Genomic DNA, 20705 nt, shown 5'->3' with positions numbered 1-20705 from the left:
TGGCATCATCTTGCTATGGGGATGATTTTCGGCAGCAGGGACAGATCGAGAGGAGATTGAGATAGGTTTTTCTCCATAATATTAGTCAGTGATTTGAGACTGGGATGGAGATTCACCTTCCAACAAATCAATGACCCAAAAAATACTGCTAAAGCAACACTAGAATGGTTTAAAGGGGAAACATGTAACTGTTTCGAAGTGGGCTAGTCAGTGGGTTAAAGCCCACACCTTAATCCAATTGAGAATCTGTAGTCAGACTTTAAGAATGCTGTGGACTGGAGAAAATCATCTAACTTGAAGGAGCTAGAACAGTTTTGCCTTGAATGGGCAAAAATCCCAGTGGAGAAATGTTGAAAGCTCAGACACTTTTAAAGTGACTTACAGCTGAGCTGTAATAGTCTCAAAAGGATGGTCTATAAAAGTACTGACTTTAGGAGGGGGGTGGGAGGGGGGAGTATTAGTTATACACACTGAGATTTTCAGTTTTGTCTCATTTGTTGTGTTTTTCACAACAAAAATAAAAAATGTTATCAGTTGTAGGCATGTTCTTTACATAAGCTGATGCAAACCCACAAAAAAAACCCAAAAAAAAACAACAATTGCAAATCCAGGTTGTGAAGTAACATAATATGAAAAACGCTAAAGTGGTAAATACTTTCGCAAGGCACTGTGCGCATTTGGTTTACTGGTGCTGAAATTTTAGAACATATATAAAAGTAAATAAACAGGTCAAATGTTACTAATACCAGAACCACAGTACTGAAAAGGCAGATGTAATCACAAAACATTTACACCTACCGTGTTTCCCCGAAAGTAAGACAGTGTCTTACATTCTTTTTACCCCCAAAAGTGCCACTATGTCTTACTTTCGGGGTATGTCTTATATTGGAAAAAATCCCACAGCAATCGCAGCAAGTCTCCATGCAATGTACCGTATGGGGACTTGCCGCGATTGTGCCCTAAAAGTGTACCGCAAGTGTAGGAAACTTAACCACCAGCGGCTGCACATGAGGGCACTGAGGCTGCGTGATTTTGCATGTTTTCCATGGTCCTGATGGACCACGGACAACATTACTGCAACATTTCAACATTTCTCGGTAGCCGAGCGTTCAGCTGAGCGCCCGACCGCCGGCATGTGTCAGCTCTCAGCTGAGCGCTCAGCCTCCGGCATGTCAGGGCGTTCAGCTGAGCGCCAGACCGCCGGCATGTGTCAGCTCTCAGCTGAGCGGTAAGCCGCCGGCATGTCAGGGCGCTCAGCTGAGCGCCCGACCGCCGGCATGTCAGGGCGCTCAGCTGAGCGCCCGACCGCCGGCATGTGTCAGCTCTCAGCTGAGCGCTCTGCCGCCGGCATGTCAGGGTGCTCAGCTGAGCGCTTTGCCGCCGGCAAGTCAGGGCGCTAAGCTGAGAGCTGTCACATGCCGGCGGCATGTCAGGGCGCTCAGCTGAGCGCTAGGCCGCCGGCATGTTAGGGCGCTCAGCTGAGCGCTTTGCCGCCGGCAAGTCAGGGCGCTCAGCTGAGCGCTAAGCCGCCGGCATGTCAGGGCGCTCAGCTGAGCGCCCGACCGCCGGCATGTCAGGGCGCTCAGCTGAGCGCCCGACCGCCGGCATGTGTCAGCTCTCAGCTGAGCGCTCTGCCGCCGGCATGTCAGGGTGCTCAGCTGAGCGCTTTGCCGCCGGCAAGTCAGGGCGCTAAGCTGAGAGCTGTCACATGCCGGCGGCATGTCAGGGCGCTCAGCTGAGCGCTAGGCCGCCGGCATGTTAGGGCGCTCAGCTGAGCGCTTTGCCGCCGGCAAGTCAGGGCGCTCAGCTGAGCGCTCGGCCGCCGGCATGTCAGGGCTCTCAGCTGAGCGCTCGGCCGCTGTAACTGTACTGTAAAGAAGAAAAAAAAAAAATAAATAAATTTTTACTACGTCTTACTTTCGGGGTACGTCTTACATTAGCCGACCCCCCCAAAACCCCCACTATGTCTTACTATCGGGGGTGTCTTACTATCGGGGAAACACGGTAGGTACCTTATAGATTACCGTATTTTTCGCTTTATAAGACGCACCTGATTATAAGACGTACCCCCAAATTTGGTGAAGGAATAGAGAATTTTTTTAATAAATGGGGTCCGTGTTATAATGCCAGTGTCCGTCTAACAAATAATATAGGGAATATGTCCCTCATAGCCCCCTCATCCTAAAATTAGCCCCGTTAATCTGGATATGGCCACCTTATATTGAACACGTCCCCCAGTGATGCCACAGGCCCATTGTGGCAGGCACACAGGCCCACTGTGGCAGGCACACATCACCCTCTGTTAGATATCGCCCCCATGTTGCTGCTTTTAGTAAAATAAACTCTTTCCTTACCTTCTGCTGCACTGTCCTGTCTCGTGTCTCCCTCCTCGGGATTGAGCTCCTCCTGTCTCCTGCACTTCCTACTTCCTGGTTCTAGTGCCGGTCATGTGATCGGGACAGCAGAGAGATATCTCTGCGGGCATGATCACAGCACCAGGAGGGAGACCGGGCAGACACGCTGGAGGAGGTGAGTAAAGAGTTTATTTTACTATGGGCAGCAGCATGGGGGCCATAGCTAACAGGGGGGCATGTGCGATCAAAGGTAAGCACAGGCAGATATATGCCCCGCTGCCCCAGCGCAATGCAGTTTCAGCACCACGCTGCTGATGGACAGCAGCTGTGCATATTATATGAGCGAGAGCAGGAGATCTAACGCTGCCGCCCGCAGCTTCATCAGCTTTCCTAACCGCTCTAGAGCGGCCCGCACCTCCACTGGACTCTGTGTGTGTAATTATATATATAATATTATACACACACACACACACACACACACACACACACACACACACACACACACACACACACACACACCCCTCCCGTATATTCGGATTATAAGACGCACCCCCTACTTTCCCCCAAAATTTGGGGGAACAAAAGTGCGTCTTATAAAGCAAAAAATACGGTACATCTCTGATTGGAGTCGTTCCCATCTCTTGTCTCCTTGTAGTAAAGACGCCATGATGAGATTCATACCCATAGCTGGTTTTTGCAGACTTCTCTATTGTTCGTCTGCAGTGCCACTTCCAGACATGATGCCTTAAAAGTATCATTATACTGCACCATAAATATAAATAAGCTCATCACTCTGCTTCCTGCACATAATATTCCCCCCACACTGCCCATCTCCATTATATAATTAATTGTCCATACCATTTCCCTCACACTGAACCGCTCAATAATATCCCTTCCACCCAGTGCCGCTCGCCATAACATTCAGATTCCCACGCTGTTTAATATAAGCCCACACTGAGCCTTTCCATATCACTGCTCATACACTGCCAGTCTCCAAAACATCCCCCCCAACTGCCCATCCAAATTACTCCCCTTACACTGCCCCCACCCCACTGCTTCTTGCTATACTGTGCCCCTTTTAAAAAATCTGCCCTCTACTATATTTTGCCTTGGCAATAACTCCATTTCTCTCCTACCCCCTTCTGGTGATTACACAGTTAATCTTCAGCATCTCCACAGAGTGCTTAAGGGAGCCAGGTTGGCTCAGCTGCCTCTGTGGCACCGGCAGCAGTTTAATGACATCTGCAGCGTGATGACCGCATGACTCTGCTGAAAGTTGAGGCGGGGTATGACGCTCCTCTGCTCGGTGCGCCTTTGCCCCAGTCCTGGTGCCACAGTGCTCAAATGCATGTGCCTCTGAAACAAGAAAAAAAATATATTTGATTATAGGCAGAAGGGGCTGGCGTCTTCCGGACAGGTTGACGGGCCACAGCAAATCAGCTGGTAGGCAGCATGCGGTCCGCACGTTGTGCAGGCCTGCTATATAAAGTTGTAAAGGCAGAACCATAAGAATTTGTTCTTCTGGTTGCGCTATATGACCAGTGGCCATAAAATTTCCATTCCAAAGATAAGGTCACAGACAGCCAATATGAGAGGCTTAAGTGAGACCAGGAATAACCTAATGGCTACACAAGTGTGTAAAAACATTCATGGGTCTACAGTTTTCTTTTTTTTCCACAGAAAACTAAAAACCATATTACAAGAAATAGAAAGGACATGTAATCCCAGCAGTAGTCTTTTAACTACAAAGACGTTACACATGGGTCTTTGTATTGAAGTTTCCTTGCAATGCTGAAGTGACTAGTAATAATTCACTAAAAAAAGGTGAACAGATTTATGTCCAATTCCTTAGAACCTACAGCCCCCAAGTACTATCCAGTGCAGGGAGAGTGCCATTAACTACTGAGCTTTTCCGCCTTTAGTGTAACCTATGCTGACTTTACTAAAGATACCACAATCTCATAATTTATTGTAACAAGAATACAGTTGAAGAGATGAATACCTGAAAGGCTAATTTCCAGGGAGGCCCAGATTTTGGCTGAGAAGCTTCCACTCGGAAGATTCCGCCAAAACCAAAAGTTCAGGCGTACATGAGTACAGGATATATAAGTGATCCAAACAGAAAAGCTTCTGGGAAGCATTTCCAAAGAAACGCCAGGGATAATTAAGATGTATAGGATGGTTACGTGGATGTGACTGTATTAACCTGGAGCAGTTGTGCTTGGCTGTAATTTGTCACCACTCCAGCTGTAGTGCAAGGACAAGACCTCAGCAGTGAACAGCTGTGCAATGGATACTACCGCTGCAGCCCCAGCAAAGGCTGAGCACATTTATTTTCTAAAAGGTTTCATTAAGCAAGAGTGTTCTGGTTATTGGTGTCTCAGACTATTCAGAATAGCCCGTATATTTTGTTGTTTAAAGACAATTTACGCAAGAACGCAACTACTTTGACCGTCCCCTTAGTTTCTGCATAAACCAGCATGGTCTTGACTTTCATAGCACGTTATTTAGCAGGGTCACTACCACGTTTTTATAATTATTAACCTCTAAACAACCTGTGATGTGTATTTTCATCACAGGTCACTGCGGGGTGTATGGAGCAGATGCCAGCTGAGTTTTTGAAGCTCTGAAAAATGCCTAAGAAAAAGGGAAAATGCGATTTCCATAAAAATCTAAATGTGTTGGCTGTTGCTTTTATTAATACAGTTTAGGTTAACCCCTTCAGCCCCCGGGCGCTTTCAGTTTTTGCGGTTTTGTTTTTTGCTCCCCTTCCGAGAGCCGTAACTTTTTTATTTTTCTGTCAATCTTGCCATATGAGGGCTTGTTTTTTGCGGGACGAGTTGTATTTTTAAATTAAACCATAAGTTTTACCATATAGTGTACTGGAAAACCGTAAATAAATTCCAAGTGTTGAAAAAAAAGTGATGGCACAATAGTTTTTGGATGGTTTTATTCACAGTGTTTACTATATGGCAAAACTGATGTGTGGGTGTGATGCCTGAGGTCGGTGCAAGTTTGTAGACACCAAACGTGTATAGGTTTACTTGTATCTAAGGGGTTAAAAAAAAATTCACAAGCTTGTCCAATAAAAGTGGCGTAAAATTTGCGCCATTTTCCAAAACCCGTAGCGTTCTCATTTTTTGGGATCTATGGTTCAGTGACTGATTATTTTTTGCGTCTCGAGCTGACATTTTTAATGGTACTATTTTTGCGCAGATGCTACTTTTTGATCGCCTGTTATTGCATTGTGCGTAAAACTTGCGGCGACAAAAAAACGTAATTTTGGCGGTTGGAATTTTTTTGTCACTACGCCGTTTACCAATCAGACTAATTGATCTTATATTTTGATAGATCAGGCATTTATGAACGCGGCGATACCAAATATGTGTATATATATTTTTTAACCCTTTAATTTTCAATGGGGTGAAAGGGGGTGATTTGAAGGGTTTTTTTTAGTTTTTCAAACTTTTTTCTTCTTTTATTTTACTAGTCCCCCTAGGGGGCTATAGCGATCAGCAATGCAATCGCTCTGCCGTATCTGCTGATCACAGCTACACAGTTGTAAACAGCAGATATGATTACTTCCTGATTCACTCAGCTCTGGGCCGAGTGAAACCGAAAGTGACTCATGATAGCTATAGGCGTCATCACATGACCCTGTGCTACCATGGCAACCACCGAAAGTCACGTGATCACGCACGTGACTTCTGGTGGGGCGGCGGTAAGTGAAAATCATGGACGCGCGCATATACATCTCGCTGCCAGACTTTGGCTGCGAGATGTAAGGGGTTAAATGTTGCGAGTGGAAGCGATTCCACTCGTAACATGCAAGCACACATGTCAGCTGTTGAAAACAGCTGATATGTGCGCAGATCGCCGCAACCTGCGGGGATTAACCTCACATGATCCATGACGGATAGATTAGTCATGGGTCGTGAAGGGGTTAAAACTAAGCACACTATAAAAAAAAAAAAAAAAAAAAAAAAAAAATAAAACACTAAGCCCTCATCCAGCTCCATAGACTGAAAAATCGCAATGGGCCCTAGAAAAAAAAAATTAATTTTTTTTTTTTTACCACTAAAATATATACATTTCCTTTAAAGGGAATCAACCAGCAGGATTTTCATATATAACGTAAAGCCAGTGCTTTACTGGCACTAGGATGCTGAATGTAAGCATACCTTTTATTCAGAGATTGGATGTATTATTTCAGAAATATGTTGACAGGTGCAACAGGATGGGAATATATGGGTCAGGTCTTTATATTTATTCCCACCCCTGTGTCTGTATGCGCCGGAATTAACATCTATGATTGATAGCGGGAGGAAAGAAAGGCAGGCAGATAGGGGCAGGAAATAGATAAGGCCTAATCCTCCTTTGAGAAAGAGAAAAAAAACACCAAGTGGTTTTGATGTGATAGTGATATGCTTTCTTTTGCCAGGAGGTGTAGATTTAGTGCAGGAATATGCTGTAAAAATTTCAGCACCAAATCTGTTTCTTGGCAAAAACAAATAAATAAAACTGCACAAAAACTTATGCCAGGAGATGCAGATTTGGTGCTGAAATTTTACACAATATTCCTTTACCAAATCTACACCACCTGGCAAAAAAAAAAAATTGCATCTCTATCGCAACACAACCGCATGGTGTTCTGATGCGCTTTTTGCCAGGAGGTGTAGAATGGGTGCAGGAATATGATGTAGAAATTTCAGCACCAAATCTGCATCTCTTGGCAAAAAAAAACCCAAAACACTTTTCTGCCAGGAAATTCAGGTCTGTGAGGTCACTGAGTTTAATAAAGTCAACTGAGGCCAGGTTACCTGCGGTCACAGGTGGAGGGTTATGGGAACCTCCAGCTGTGACCAAAAATAACCCGAGTGACGTTACTACTCATCGTGCGGCTCATTCTCTGCCTAAAGCTCACAGCAGGTGGTCATATCTGCAGATGTAGCAGAGCTTTGATCATCATGGGACCTAGGGTGGATTACGTTAGACCTGGGTGTTTTGACAATTAATAAAGGGGGTGATAGAGGGTGGGGGTTGTATTTCAAATAAAGAATTTTTTTGGTGCTTGTATTTATTTCTTTTCATTTACAAGTTAGTAATTTGGGGTGGGTGGGGAGGTGTCTCAGACAACCCATTACTAATCTAGGGCTTGATGAAAGGCTGTGACCTGTCATTAACCCCTTATTAACTCGACTGCCATCACACCAGGGTAATCAAGATGAGTCGGGTAAAGTTCTGGGATTGTTGCATCTAATGGATGCGACAAAACTGGGGCGCCTGCAGGCTGCTATTTTTAGACTAAGGGGCCCAATAAGCATGAAAGTCCCCAGCCTGAGAATACCAGCCCCCAGCTGTCGGGCTTTATCATGGCTGGGTATCTAAAATTGGGAGGGGACCGTACGCAGTTTCTTCAAATTATTTATTTAAATAAATTTATAATTAAAAAAAACCCTGCATGAGGTTCCATTTAGTTTGATGCATAGCCAAGATAAGCGCACGTCTGGGAGCTCCAGCCTGTAGCCGTATGCGTCATCTGTGATAGGTATCATAATATGAGAGGACCCTACGCCAATTTATTTTTTACATCAATCTAGAGCGAGAAACAGGGTCTGTGGTTGAAAAGTCAAACACTGTCACACAGGGTGGTTGTGCATCTGATTGCAACCATAGATGCAAAGACTGCCGGTGGGTGGGGGAAGCAGTGAATATGTATGAGCGATAATGAGCGGCCCTGGAAGCAACGTTCGAGCTGCGCGGATAGAAAGTTTACGCACCTGCTCCAATTTCCCTATTCCTTCTGCCACCATTTTTAAGCACCGGATTCTGGTCCCCATAGACTTATATGGTAAATTATAAAGTATAAAGAAAACTGGTTTTATGCCACGCTAAAAACCACAGATGCTGGTATATTAAAATTTCTTTTTTTTATTTCACAGTTCTACGCGTTTCAGAGACATGCCAGTCTCCTTCAGGAAAAATAAATCGATTATCTTTTTCCTGAAGGAGACGGGCATGTCTCTGAAACGCTTAGAATTGTGAAATAAAAAAAAGAAATTTTAATATACCAGCATCTGTGGTTTTTAGCGCGGCATAAAACCAGTTTTCTTTATACTTTATAATTTACCACGTTTTCCACGGGGCCGCTGCTGAACCACGCGGACACTCACATACAGGCATAAGGGGTTGTGACTGGCACAACCTAACCAGGTGAGTGTACTACCTTCTATTTCTCTAACCCTCATACCAGGTAAGATCCTATTGCGCCTTTTTTTCCCCCATCTGTAGCAGCATAGACTTATATGGAGACTGGTGTCCAGACATAGCCCGAACCGGGGTTTTGGGATATTTTGTTTTGATTTTAAACCTGCCAATCCCAAGTATACCATAGTCTGCCCATCACTACCCTCGAGTCATTCCGTTTAAAAGATAGTCACACAGATGCATATTCGATCCGTCCGCTCTCCACATGGACTCATTGCTAGCCTGTGTATTAGTGCAGATACCTGACATACGTGTGTGGGGGTGAGGGGATTAATAATATGCTTTAGTCTGGTCATAGTTACAAACCAGGCTAGTTCATGTAGATAGCAAGCAGCTCAAGGAACAGAATGCAATTTGGACAGGCAAACAGAGCTGTACACACAATCGGCTGTGAACTTAGCTTGATGAACGAGAGCGATATATACAGCAATGCCGGCTCTATTGCCCTCTGCCAGAGGCTCTGTATGGCTGTACAGGGTCAGTGCCCATGGATCTGCAGTGGGAAAGATTCTCCAAAAAACTAAACTAGCTAATGAATCAGAAGGCATATGAATGTACAGTGGTAGCCTCACATCTCTGGTACACGCCGCAGCTATGTGAACTTACTAAAATTCTGAGATTTTACAAGTAAAGTGATGTCTCTTGACAATGCAATTTATTTTTAACAGATTGCAGAAATCAAACAGGACTGGATTTTCTTTTCCTAAGAAACCACATTCTGTCTTATGCTTGAGTCATCTATCTGAAACCGCAATTAGCAGGAGCTGCAAAATTAGCTTTCCAAAACCCATCTTTATATATTGGACTTCTGACGACAAAAGGAGATTAAACTCCCTTTTGCTGAAAGTTGATCTGTAAGGAGATTTCAAGAAGTGTTTTTGGGCTTCCGTAATAGCAGGAAAGGGCCTATGTGCAATTATTAAAAAACAAAAAAACATCTGTACAGCAAAATGTAAGGGAGGTTATGTATGGTAACAGGCAAGGAGGGAGATTGTGGGAGCAGTTTTGATAATCAGTGATAGTTTTCCTAAAAGATAACTCCGATACATTAATGCACTATGGGCTGAGCACAGATTTGAGTGCAGCATTAGGCTATGTGCCCACGTGTGTGCGCTCTGCACCGCAGTGTAAAGTCACTGCATGTCCGCTTCAGAGCGCAGCTGAAAAGCTCCGTTCTGAAACTTTGGTGACTGCAGATTTCGTGCGCTCTGGATGCTGCCTCTCCCTATAGACAGAATGGAGACAGCATGCAAGGCGCACGAAAGAAGTGTCGTTGCTTTTTAGAACGCAGCGATTTTGCAGCATGAAAATCGCTGAGTTCTAAAACACCACGTGGGCATGGATTATGCACAATCTTCATAGATTGTGCTGGGGACGCAGGACACATGCAGTTAGGCTGCGTTCTGCACTGTAGCATAACTGCATGTAATACGCACACGTGGGCACAGAGCCTTAAGGGGGCTTTACACACTAAGACATCGCTAATGCGATCTCGTTGGGGTCACGGAATTCGTGACGCACATCCGGCCACATTAGCGATGCCGTTGCGTGTGACACCTATGAGCAATTTTGCATCGTTGCAAAAACGTGCAAAATCGCAACGGTGACATGGGGGTCCATTCTCGATCGTTAGTACAGCAGTAACGAAGTTGTTCCTCGTTCCTGCGGCAGCACACATCGGTATGTGTGACGCCGCAGGAACGAGGAAGCTCTCCTTACCTGCCTCCCCGGCCGCAATGCGGAAGGAAGGAGGTGGGCGGGATGTTACGTCCCGCTCATCTCCGCCCCTCCGCTGCTATTGGGCGGTGGTTCAGTGACGCTGCTGTGACGCCGCACGGACCGCCCCCTTAGAAAGGAGGCGGTTCGCCGTCACAGCGACGTCGCTAGGCAGGTATGTGTGACTGCTCTGTGCGATGTTATGCGCCACAGGCAGTGATTTGCCCATGTTGCACAACAGATGGGGGCGGGTACCCACGCTAGCGATATCGGTCACGATATCGCAGCGTGTAAAGTGGCCTTTAGAGGCCTCACACTTTGCATGCGCTAAAGTCAATATAAAATACATGTGAAATGGGTTCATCAAGCTTCTTCTCGTACATATTAAAGACTTCAGGCCCCAGTCACACTTGATTGCTCATATGTCAGCAGTCTCACCTAACTGTTCTACATAAGCAAGGATGATTGACCTAAGGGAGATCAACATCCAGCACCACGAAGACACCATCACGTGTTTCTCAACGCAGTGATTCTAGAACAAGACCCCCTGGGAAAATATTCAAAACAGGACTGCCGCGGAAACACCATCACATGTCTCAACGCTGGCAGGAAAATAGCCAGGTCTTTCACCGGGAAGGAACAACCACGGGAAGGGCAGTCTCCAGTCAAGGAAACCACCTATGCCAAAACATGGTATCCATCCACAGACAGCTGTTTCGGGGTATTTGCCCCTCATCAGTGTGGAGTAGGAAACTGGCTAGTGGGAGCAATGCCTAGTAAAAGACTACCTGCCAGCGTTGACACATGTGATTGTGTTTCCGCGCCAGTCCTGTTTCACCTAACTGTTCTGGCAGAAACCTCCCCCCACACTCCCAGACTCCCAGACTCAACATATGCATCCTGCATTTGTGATTATTGATGGGTAAAGGGTATTGGGCCGGGGGATTTATGCTGCAGGCAACATTTGAGAATTCAGTTTTATTGGCCAACTAAATATCCTCCACTAAAATTCCCTGCATTCCTTCATACCTTCTGTGTGTTGGTCACAGGGCCCTATAGATCTTCTCAGGACTTAAATATTTCCAGAAATTATACAAGTCTGTGAAAAAAAAACACAGGACATGGATGGCATCTGTGTGCTATCCGTGTTTAAAACTGCAGAGGATCGGAAAAGCTTTGAAATTTATCCACAAAAAACACTGATGAAACACTGATCCAAAATAGTGAAATGTGAATGAGGCCATACTTACACTATTTACAAAGTTAGCGATATTTGGCTTTTGGGTGAAATTTATGGAAAATGTAAAACGTTCATGCCACCATGAAATTTTTACATAAAAATAGGGCATTTAAGTAGAAGCATGCAATGGTTATTTCCTCATCTTACACAATTTATTGAAACAAGCCAAAATAGTGGTGGTTACCAGAGTTCACAGCCTCCAGGTGTCTCAAAAAAAACTTAAAGGCTCTCTTAAAAAAGCTTCCTATACGGTTTCTGAACCTCAGAGCTGCCAATTGCGGGACACTGCGCCACAGCAATCTGGCAGTCAGGTCAGCAGAATTCACACTGGGGCTCCTCGCTGCTCTCAGCAAAAGTGGAGTACCATGGCAGATTGTGGAACAGAGCCACACAGCAATCCGGCAGCGGTTTCCACTTTCAGAGCAGCAGAGGGGGTTTGTTTTTTTTTTTATTTAAAATAAAAGGATTTTTCTAGGTTTGCTTTTTTTGGGTGTTTTTACTTACAGGGTTAGTAATGGGGGGTCTCAGATACTTCCACCCTTTACTAATCCAGGGTTTAGTGGCAGCTGTGATGTTTGACAAATCATGGCTGTCATTAACCCCTTATATTACACAGATTACCATCGCACCAGATTAATTGGGATGAGCTGGTTAAAGAGTCGGGGAATTATGGCATCTAATAGATACGACAATTTTGGGTGGCTTCATGCTGATATTTTAAGCCTGGGGGGTACCCCAAGTACCATGGGCCTCATCAGCCTGTATACCAGCCCCCAGCTGTCGGTTCTATCTTGGCTAGGTATCAAAATTGAGGGGGGTACCGCACTCTTAGAAAGAAAAAAAAAAAATCTGCATTAGGGTCCCTCCATTTGATACACAGCAAAGAATGCACACAGCTGGGAGCTGCAGTCTGTAGCCATATGCTTGATCTCTGCAGAGTATCAATACACAGGGGACCCTGCAACATTTTTATTTATTTATTTATACTTTCCCTTAGGGGACAAAGACAGCTACTGTGAGGGCAATCAGACGCCGGTAGAGAGGGTGGGCGGGGAAGCACTGTATATGCATGATAACTAATGACCGTACCGGGCAGTAGTGTGACAGGCCCCATGCGCACACTGCAGTTTTTGATGCAGTTTGTGGTCACCACAAACTGCTAGCTTTTCTTTCCCTAGCAAAGTCTATAAGATTTCAGATGTGCAGTGTGCACTTTTTTTTGTGGGGGGGGCGGGGGTTGTATTTTGTGGTGACCACAAAAATGCAGCATGTCAATTTTGTTTTTCCCTACTATTTTCACCCATTGGTGATAAAAAAAAAGCATCAATAACAGTCAAAAACGCACCAAAAACGCATACGTTGCTTGATGCATTATTTGCCACAAGATGCATTTTTTTCGGCCACAGGGTGCATTTTTGTGGTCTACAAACATGCAACGTGCAGACAGCCTAAAAGTCCAAGAGCAGCATCAGTGCCAGTTGTTTGCACACGTGCCTTCTTGATATATGTGCACACAGCCGGGCGTAAGTACCCCAGCTTCATCAGTGCGCAGAGAGGTGTGACCTAGTACTCCGCCATGTGTTACCACAGGCTCTGCAAATCTCACAACTGCCTGGGTCTTATGTCACGGCTGCCTCCCAGGACATATGGTGTGTGTGGATTATGCATTGTCAGGCAGGCAGAAATTTGCAAAAAGCCTGAAGTGATCCATCTTTTGTAAATCATATTACTTACACCCACAGGGGCGTGATATCAATAATGGGAAGACTAGTCTTTGAAAAAAAAAAAAAAAAAAGCCGACGACAACTAGCCACAAAATAAAGTGAATCTGTCAGCAGGTTTTTGCCATGTAATCTGAGGCCAGCATGAGATAGGAGCAGAGACACAAACATGATTAGTATTAGGAAGTGTGCGGTTTCAATACAATGAGTTTTATCAGCAGGGGATCACCACTACTAGACTAGCTGTCCCTGTGCCCCCTGGTCCAACCACACCCTCAGCACTGATTAGCCGCTAATCTGGGATGTGAGCAGGTTTAGCTTTCTGAGATGTCCTACAATTTAAAACTATCACATCTGCTGCACCCATTAAACCATGTCAATCAGGAAATCAGGGTCTATTTTCCTACATTGCTGCTCTGAGATTAGGTACAAAAACCTAGTGTCAGATACCCTTATAATAAAGCAAATAAAAAGAAAAAAAAACTTGCCAGGACAGATACAAAAACATATGCAGCAATCAGAAAATAATAAGGGTTTGTTAAGAAGTGTATAAAAAAAGCAATACATTCACTGTGGTAACATGAGGGGCTGAGGAAAGCTTTCAGCTTGCCTTTAAGGCTATGTGCCCACGGGGACAGTGTCCTGCGATTTCCGCAGGAGCTCCCAGAAAACCGCAGCACAACTTTGTCTGTTTCCATGCTGCGGATGCACAGCGGAATGTCCTGTGGATATGGTGCGGTCATTCTGCATTGAGGATACAGTACCATGGCTTCAGCACTGCATCCTCAATGCAGAACAAGTGCTGGAGTGATCGGGAGTTCATACTTACCTCCATCATGCAGCACTTCTCTCCGGCCGTGTCTGCTCTGTGCAGGAGAAGGTGGGTGGGCCTTAACTAGCTCTGGCTGTCACATGACCGGAACTCGTGCAGGCCCCGCCCACCTCCTGCTTCCTTCTCCTAGCTCCACCGGAGGAAAGTGACTGCGGTGTCTGCCATCAAGGCAGGTAAGTATGGGACCCTGTGGAGAAATCTGCAGGAATAATTCACATGCTGCAGATTTTTCCGCTGGGAAATTCGCATTATTTCCGCTGCAGAAAAAACGCAGCATGGGCACAGCACTCCCCAAATGCCATAGAAATGTATGGGGACTCGCTGTACTGCGGATTTTTACAAAAAAAATTGGCGGCATTTCCCCGAAAAAAATCGCTGCAAATTCCACGAATTTTCCGCAGCGTGGGCACATAGCCTAATTGCAGAAGCAGTACACAGCAACTCAGTAAAGCGTGAACATACGCCAACGTTATTAGTCACAAGAATGCAATTTAATACTTGAAGCTACTATGAAGTGAACAAAGACGCGATTACAGTGAACATTATTTTTACTGGAAATATTAAAATTTTAAGGGCTTGGTCAGGTATTTTCTCCAGCCTGATGTACCAAAGTGTGGATAATGGCTGGTATAGCTGCTGATTCCCAATATTTAAACGGGTGACTCCACAATTATTCTGCAAAGTGTGTGCTAGAGCCCATATCTACTGCCTATATTCACAATTGCCACTAATTTTTAACAATTCCAAATTAGAGTAAGCAAAAGTATAGGCAGCTTTGTGACAACTCTGTCAACTGAGGTTAATTTATCATCTATTTGTAAGATCTGTGATCTTGACATTTATGTGACCGTCTGTATTTTACATGTATGGATAATAAGTTTATGTTTATGATGCCATGTGAATGTCATGATATCCTTATCTTAAGTGAATGTCTTCAATAATTGACATTGCACATATATGGTCTATTGGGATACTAACTGTACTCTCATGTGCCATTAGGTATGTGTATGGGAATGTCAGGTACTAACATGCCACTGAATCGGTTTTCCCCTATGGGAATGTTACGTACTAATATGTCGCTGAATCAGTTTCCCCCATCTAACCGCTGGGGATACATGCGCGGTGGTAGTTAATTTGTATGTCCCCTCTGATGTCTGTGGGGTGTTCGAGCATTCACTTTTCTTTAAGAGGTTATCTGATACATGCCCATGGTGGTGCGGGTCACATGGATGGCACGTGACCGATCATGGCGCTGAGGTATGCACCCCTTGTGACGTGCGTGTTTTGCTTCTTCCTTTGTATATATCGTTTCCATGGCATTAACAGTGACACGTGCGCAGAAGCACATCACGTGGGTATCATGTGACCTAACATGACGTCCAGCCTTGGGACAACGTCTTTACTCATCATGCCTTTGGCAACGCATGCGCTGTGGTGATTATACCAACGGTGCCTTAACATTGGAAATTAGGATATAGTGTTCATCATTTGTGATACCTGGGTTCAATCACTTGGACTGGTGGGGTATAAATAAGGTGTTCCTGATGCTCATTCCCATAGTGCCTCCTTCCTGTGTGATGCCTGATTGCTGTTATTACAGCATGGTCTGTGACCAGGGGTTATCTGCTCTCCCGGCTGGTGTACACTATGGGACTCTGCATCTGGACACTAGGTTTTTATTTCTGTCTATCTTGGGGTAAGTACATGATATATAATCCAAACGCTATATGCTTATTGTTAACACTATTGTAATGCATATATGTATCAGATGTTGGATGGTCTCTTAGGATCATTTCTTATTTTCATAGCCTCCTGATGAACCGTATAACGGGGAAACGCGTCGAGGCGGGCGTTTTTAGGCTACTAGCATATCAAAGAGGACTTTGAAGCGGACTCTTTCCATACAGTAAGCGGACTACCACTGGTGGAGATGTCCATAGAGACGCTGAATATTACATTTTGGCGGTTCGACGAGTGTATACATGATATATATCAAGGACTCTCTTTGATATATGAAGTTCTAAGTATTGCTCATTGAGGATATCCTTATTGATGATATATACTGTCTTCTTATGAATATGGCTGATGTGGTGGAAATCTGGTTTTCTGTTCAACCCTGCCTTCTGTTATATATCTGGGACCACTGGATAACCAGTTTATATATAAATTTAGCCATCTTGATGCATTGGTTATGAGTACTGGAGTCCATATGTTAGAAGGCTGGATTTAATAGGGTGGAAATTCCATATACTAAACAATTCGTTGACAATAATAGTTCTGAAATGATAGCTAGTAATGCAAATATTCAGCTTGAGGATTGCACTGTCATTATATATATGTTTTAGTGTGTTTTGGTCATTGCACAATAATGTGTGTGTTATAATTTTTGATATAACAACATTTTGTACTGGGAAATTTTGTGAATTAGCTTTGTGACTGCGGACAAATGGAGGGTGGCAGAAAGTAATACAGTGCACGATGGTGAATCAAACTGCTATCAGGGGCTAAACGTAGGTTTAGAAAGTGTTAGATTCCTGTTATACCATGGATATACTGCATTATGGACAGAAGTGGAAGTTAAAAATCATTTATTCATACGAAAAAAAAAAAAATGCACTTGCCATTTTCAGCATTAAGAGATAACCTAGTGTGCAGGTCTTCTATGCCGCAGTCATACTGGGCCTCTATAATGAGATCCGGGCTCTTTGATCCATCCCGCATCTGACGTGAAGCGGCAACGTGTTGTACGGTGTCTGTCGCTGCAGATGTTTTGTCACCATCACAGATGTCTGGTTTTACAACCTGTATGGAGAAAAAAGAAAAAAAAAAAAAAAAGTCAGGCCACAGGCAAAGAGGTGCAATATGTACTCGCCCTTTTACCACCCAGCGCACCTTCTGACCACATGGGCTGCAGAAGTCTCAGCCTGTGAACTCTACAGCCGTCATGTGAACAGAAGACTAGCAGGGAGGACAGAGGGACACATCGTTGGAACCAGAAGGAGCAAGCCTCTACAGAAGTCTACGGGAGTGGTGCAATGCATTGTTTAAAATTAAAAACAAAATGGACTTTTGTTTTTTTAAATGCTGTGTAAAACCAAACCTATTTTCCGTCCTTTGAAGTCGGCCTAAAATAAAAACATCTACATTTCATAGTCCACACAAACAGCAATTTTCTGGCTGATTGTGAGTGGCCCGAATTAGCCCCAAATAAGCCTTTGAAGCTGTTTAAAGAGCCACTCTAGTTTTTTTGTAGTTTTATTATTTTTTTTATTTTTTTTTTTTAAAAACACAGGCGTTTAAATGTAAGCCCCCTACCATATACTCATCTTCCACAAATGTCTCTGCTGAGCCATCTTGTGACCAACTTCTGACTGGCCGTAAGTCAGATGTGACATTACAAGCTCTCAGTACAAGTCTATGGGAGCCGGAAAGAGGTTCTCAGAGATGTATTGAGTTGTGACTTCTGGTGCGCTACATGAATCACTTGCAGCGCTGAAACAAAGCCCCACTGCAGCACTGAAACAAAGCCCCACTGCAGCACTGAAACAAAGCCCCACTGCAGCACTGAATCAAAGCCCCACTGCAGCACTGAATCAAAGCCCCACTGCAGCACTGAATCAAAGCCCCACTGCAGCACTGAATCAAAGCCCCACTGCAGCACTGAATCAAAGCCCCACTGCAGCACTGAATCAAAGCCCCACTGCAGCACTGAATCAAAGCCCCACTGCAGCACTGAATCAAAGCCCCACTGCAGCACTGAATCAAAGCCCCACTGCAGCACTGAATCAAAGCCCCACTGCAGCACTGAATCAAAGCCCCACTGCAGTGGGGTTTGTTGTTTTTTTGGGGGTTTTTTAAGTTTGGAGATTGCAATTTGTCCAGATATTGCAGTTTATAAAAGGTGGACCCCTGAGGCCAGCGTAAAGGCACGCCGTACACATTAGATAGCAATTGGGTGAACAATTGTTTGGCCAACAGCTATAATTAAACAGGCCAGATCCTTTGGCCAGAGTTGAGACCCCCATATACAGATACTTTGTAGGTCCCACTAATATCAGCGTGATAGACAGACTTCAGCCTACTCTGCATGGAGTCCTTTAAACGGCTTTACCATGAATTCGCTATAGTGGCTGATAACACAATTTAATAATTTCTTTTAACAGTAAACAGGTGTGTGGTAAACAGCCATCATTTAAAGGAAATACCAGTGTACTAATTTTAGTCAGTGGAAAATTAATGGGTGTTGGCCACTTGTTTATTTACAGCTTTTAATCATTGCAAAATCTATGTGAAGCTGCACATGTTAAGTTACCATGTGTGCATGGAGCCAATCTTCTCTTAAAGATTTGGAAAGGAGAAGCGATTGTTTTCAATTCAAAATAGTGGAACATCTCTAAGTAGTAATCCCAACAGCCTAGAAAAGAGTGGCAATTAACACCTATCCTGGAATTAAGTCAATTGGCACTTAGACTTGCTATTTCGCCTAAGACTCAGCTGTCCGTGCAGTAGACCTTTCAGGCTTTAAATAGTAGATGGTGGTTGCTTCGCTTTCCCCTAGGAAATCAAAATGGCCAAAGACCTGGGAAACTTTATTTTAAGCTCTATAACAGATAAAAGTAGCAAAACTGAAGAAACAAGCCAGTGCATAAGCTGGTATTCATGCAGTGTATAGGAGCATGTTCACACTGTAGCCATTTAACACAAAACCTAAGAAAACCGTCATGCGCACATACCCTGCTGTGTATAATTAGTAATAATGCATACCAGTACCAGTACTACCTTGTCACTGTGGGATGGCTTTTATACTTTTTTGATGAATAACGGTTTACTAACTACTTACACCAGGGTTACTTAATTTTGCTTCTATCCTAGGTTTCAACATTTAAAACCAGTAAGGCCTAGGTAATGTAATTACCAGTAAATGATTAGTCAAGACCAGTAATGTTAAAGGGAACTTGTCACCAGAGTTGGTGACTATAACCTGCCGCCACCATCAGTGAGCTCTTATGTACAGCATTTCAGAATACAGGTGTATAGTATAAAATCACTTTTATAATATACACCTGGGGGGAGGTCCGGTCGGATGGGTGTCTCTGCTCTACGATCCAGCACCTCCTCTCTGCTGCCATTGCGGTCCTCCATCAACCCAGCCCAGTATGGAGGACGTGTCCTACATCATTCACACAGACCGCCATTGTGGCCTTGCGCAGGAACTTTGATCTGCCCTGTTCAGAGCAGGTCAAAGTATTGTAGTGTGCATGAATGGATGGTCTTTTCACCTTTACTTGCACCTGCGCATTACAGTACTTTGATCTGCTCTGAGGACCGCAATGCCTCTTTTGTTTGGATGATGCAGGATACATCATCCATACTGGGCTGGGTCGAAGGAGGACGGCAATCGCAGTAGAGAGAGGAGATGCAGAAGCAGAGAGGAGGCGCTGGACCGGAAAGCAGCGACACCCATCGGACCGGACCGCCTCTAGGTGAGTATTATAAAAGTGATTATGTTCTAACACAGCAGCCTGGGCTCTTGTATACAGTATTCTAGAATGCTGTATACAAGGGCTCACTGGTGCTGGCACTGGACAGAATACTATGCGCCTAAAAACTAATAAAATAGTCTTAGTGTCAATCTTTAAGTAGACACACATCTTATTAGAAAAAGTAAATTAAAATGAGAGGTAACCTTTAAGCAATTTAATGGAATACTTTTTTTTTTTTTTTTTTTTTACACTAAATTAGTATGAATCATTTAAATTTGCACTGTTTCAAAAAAAGACATAGGAAAGAAATGTATGGATGAACAGAATCACACCGGAGCTCTCCAAATGCTGAACTACCCTGTCCAGAAGGAGCTAAATACATTTTCTATTACTTTTTGACCAAGGTTATTTAAAGAAAAAAATTGCAACAGTTCATAATGAATCTTGAGATACGTACTCCAACAACGACTACAATTGAACATGTTTGTTGTTTTTTGTTTTTTTGGGGGTTTTTTTAGGCAGACCAAAATTTGATAGAAAGAGCAGCTTTCCCCACCGATAAATTCTTAACTCAGAATTAGAAATGTATCAAAAAAAAAAAAAAAAGGGTTAGAAGTCAATATCTAGAAACGAAGAATAACTAGTTATGAGGTATTACTGCAGCTAACAACTATAAGTGTGATTATAGCTTTATTACTAAAGAGGTGTGCAGAAAAAACCTTAAAGGGAACCAATCACCAGGATTTCCCTATATAACCTAAAGCCAGTGCTATACTGGCACTATCAGGCAGATTCTTTACATACCCGTAGTGGTCAGCTCAGATGTATAGGTTTTGAAATCCAAGAAAGAAAAGTTTATAAAATCAGCAGCTTCTTGAGTGACAACAGCTGAGGATTAGATAATATCTGGGGGGGGGGGGATTCATAGTTATCCCCTTCCCCTGTTATAATACTTATAATTCTAAATTCTACCATCAATGTAGCTTTTTCGGGACCTGTGATGAGGTCATACCCATGTGACCAGAAGGGGCGGGGCCTCAACCAACAAAGCTGATAAAAGGAAGTAACTTTTTTTTATTGGCTGAGGCCCCG

The 20705-nt window shown here is 44.0% G+C and overlaps 1 protein-coding gene across 4 annotated transcripts in view; it reads right to left on the bottom strand.

The window, feature by feature from the left end:
• DIS3L2 (DIS3 like 3'-5' exoribonuclease 2) overlaps positions 1-20705 on the bottom strand; it is a 571411-nt gene that overhangs the window by 345598 nt on the left and 205108 nt on the right. For all 4 annotated transcript variants that reach the window (XM_075340408.1, XM_075340407.1, XM_075340410.1 and 1 more), the window contains one exon: positions 16752-16932. In XM_075340408.1, the coding sequence (XP_075196523.1) occupies positions 16752-16932 (181 nt within the window). The remainder of the gene's footprint in view (positions 1-16751; positions 16933-20705) is intronic.

This window comes from Anomaloglossus baeobatrachus, chromosome 3 (assembly GCF_048569485.1).
Source record: "Anomaloglossus baeobatrachus isolate aAnoBae1 chromosome 3, aAnoBae1.hap1, whole genome shotgun sequence".
NCBI classification, from domain to species: domain Eukaryota; kingdom Metazoa; phylum Chordata; class Amphibia; order Anura; family Aromobatidae; genus Anomaloglossus; species Anomaloglossus baeobatrachus.
Note: the sequence above shows the minus strand (reverse complement) of the source record. Positions and strands in the feature narration are given on the sequence as shown.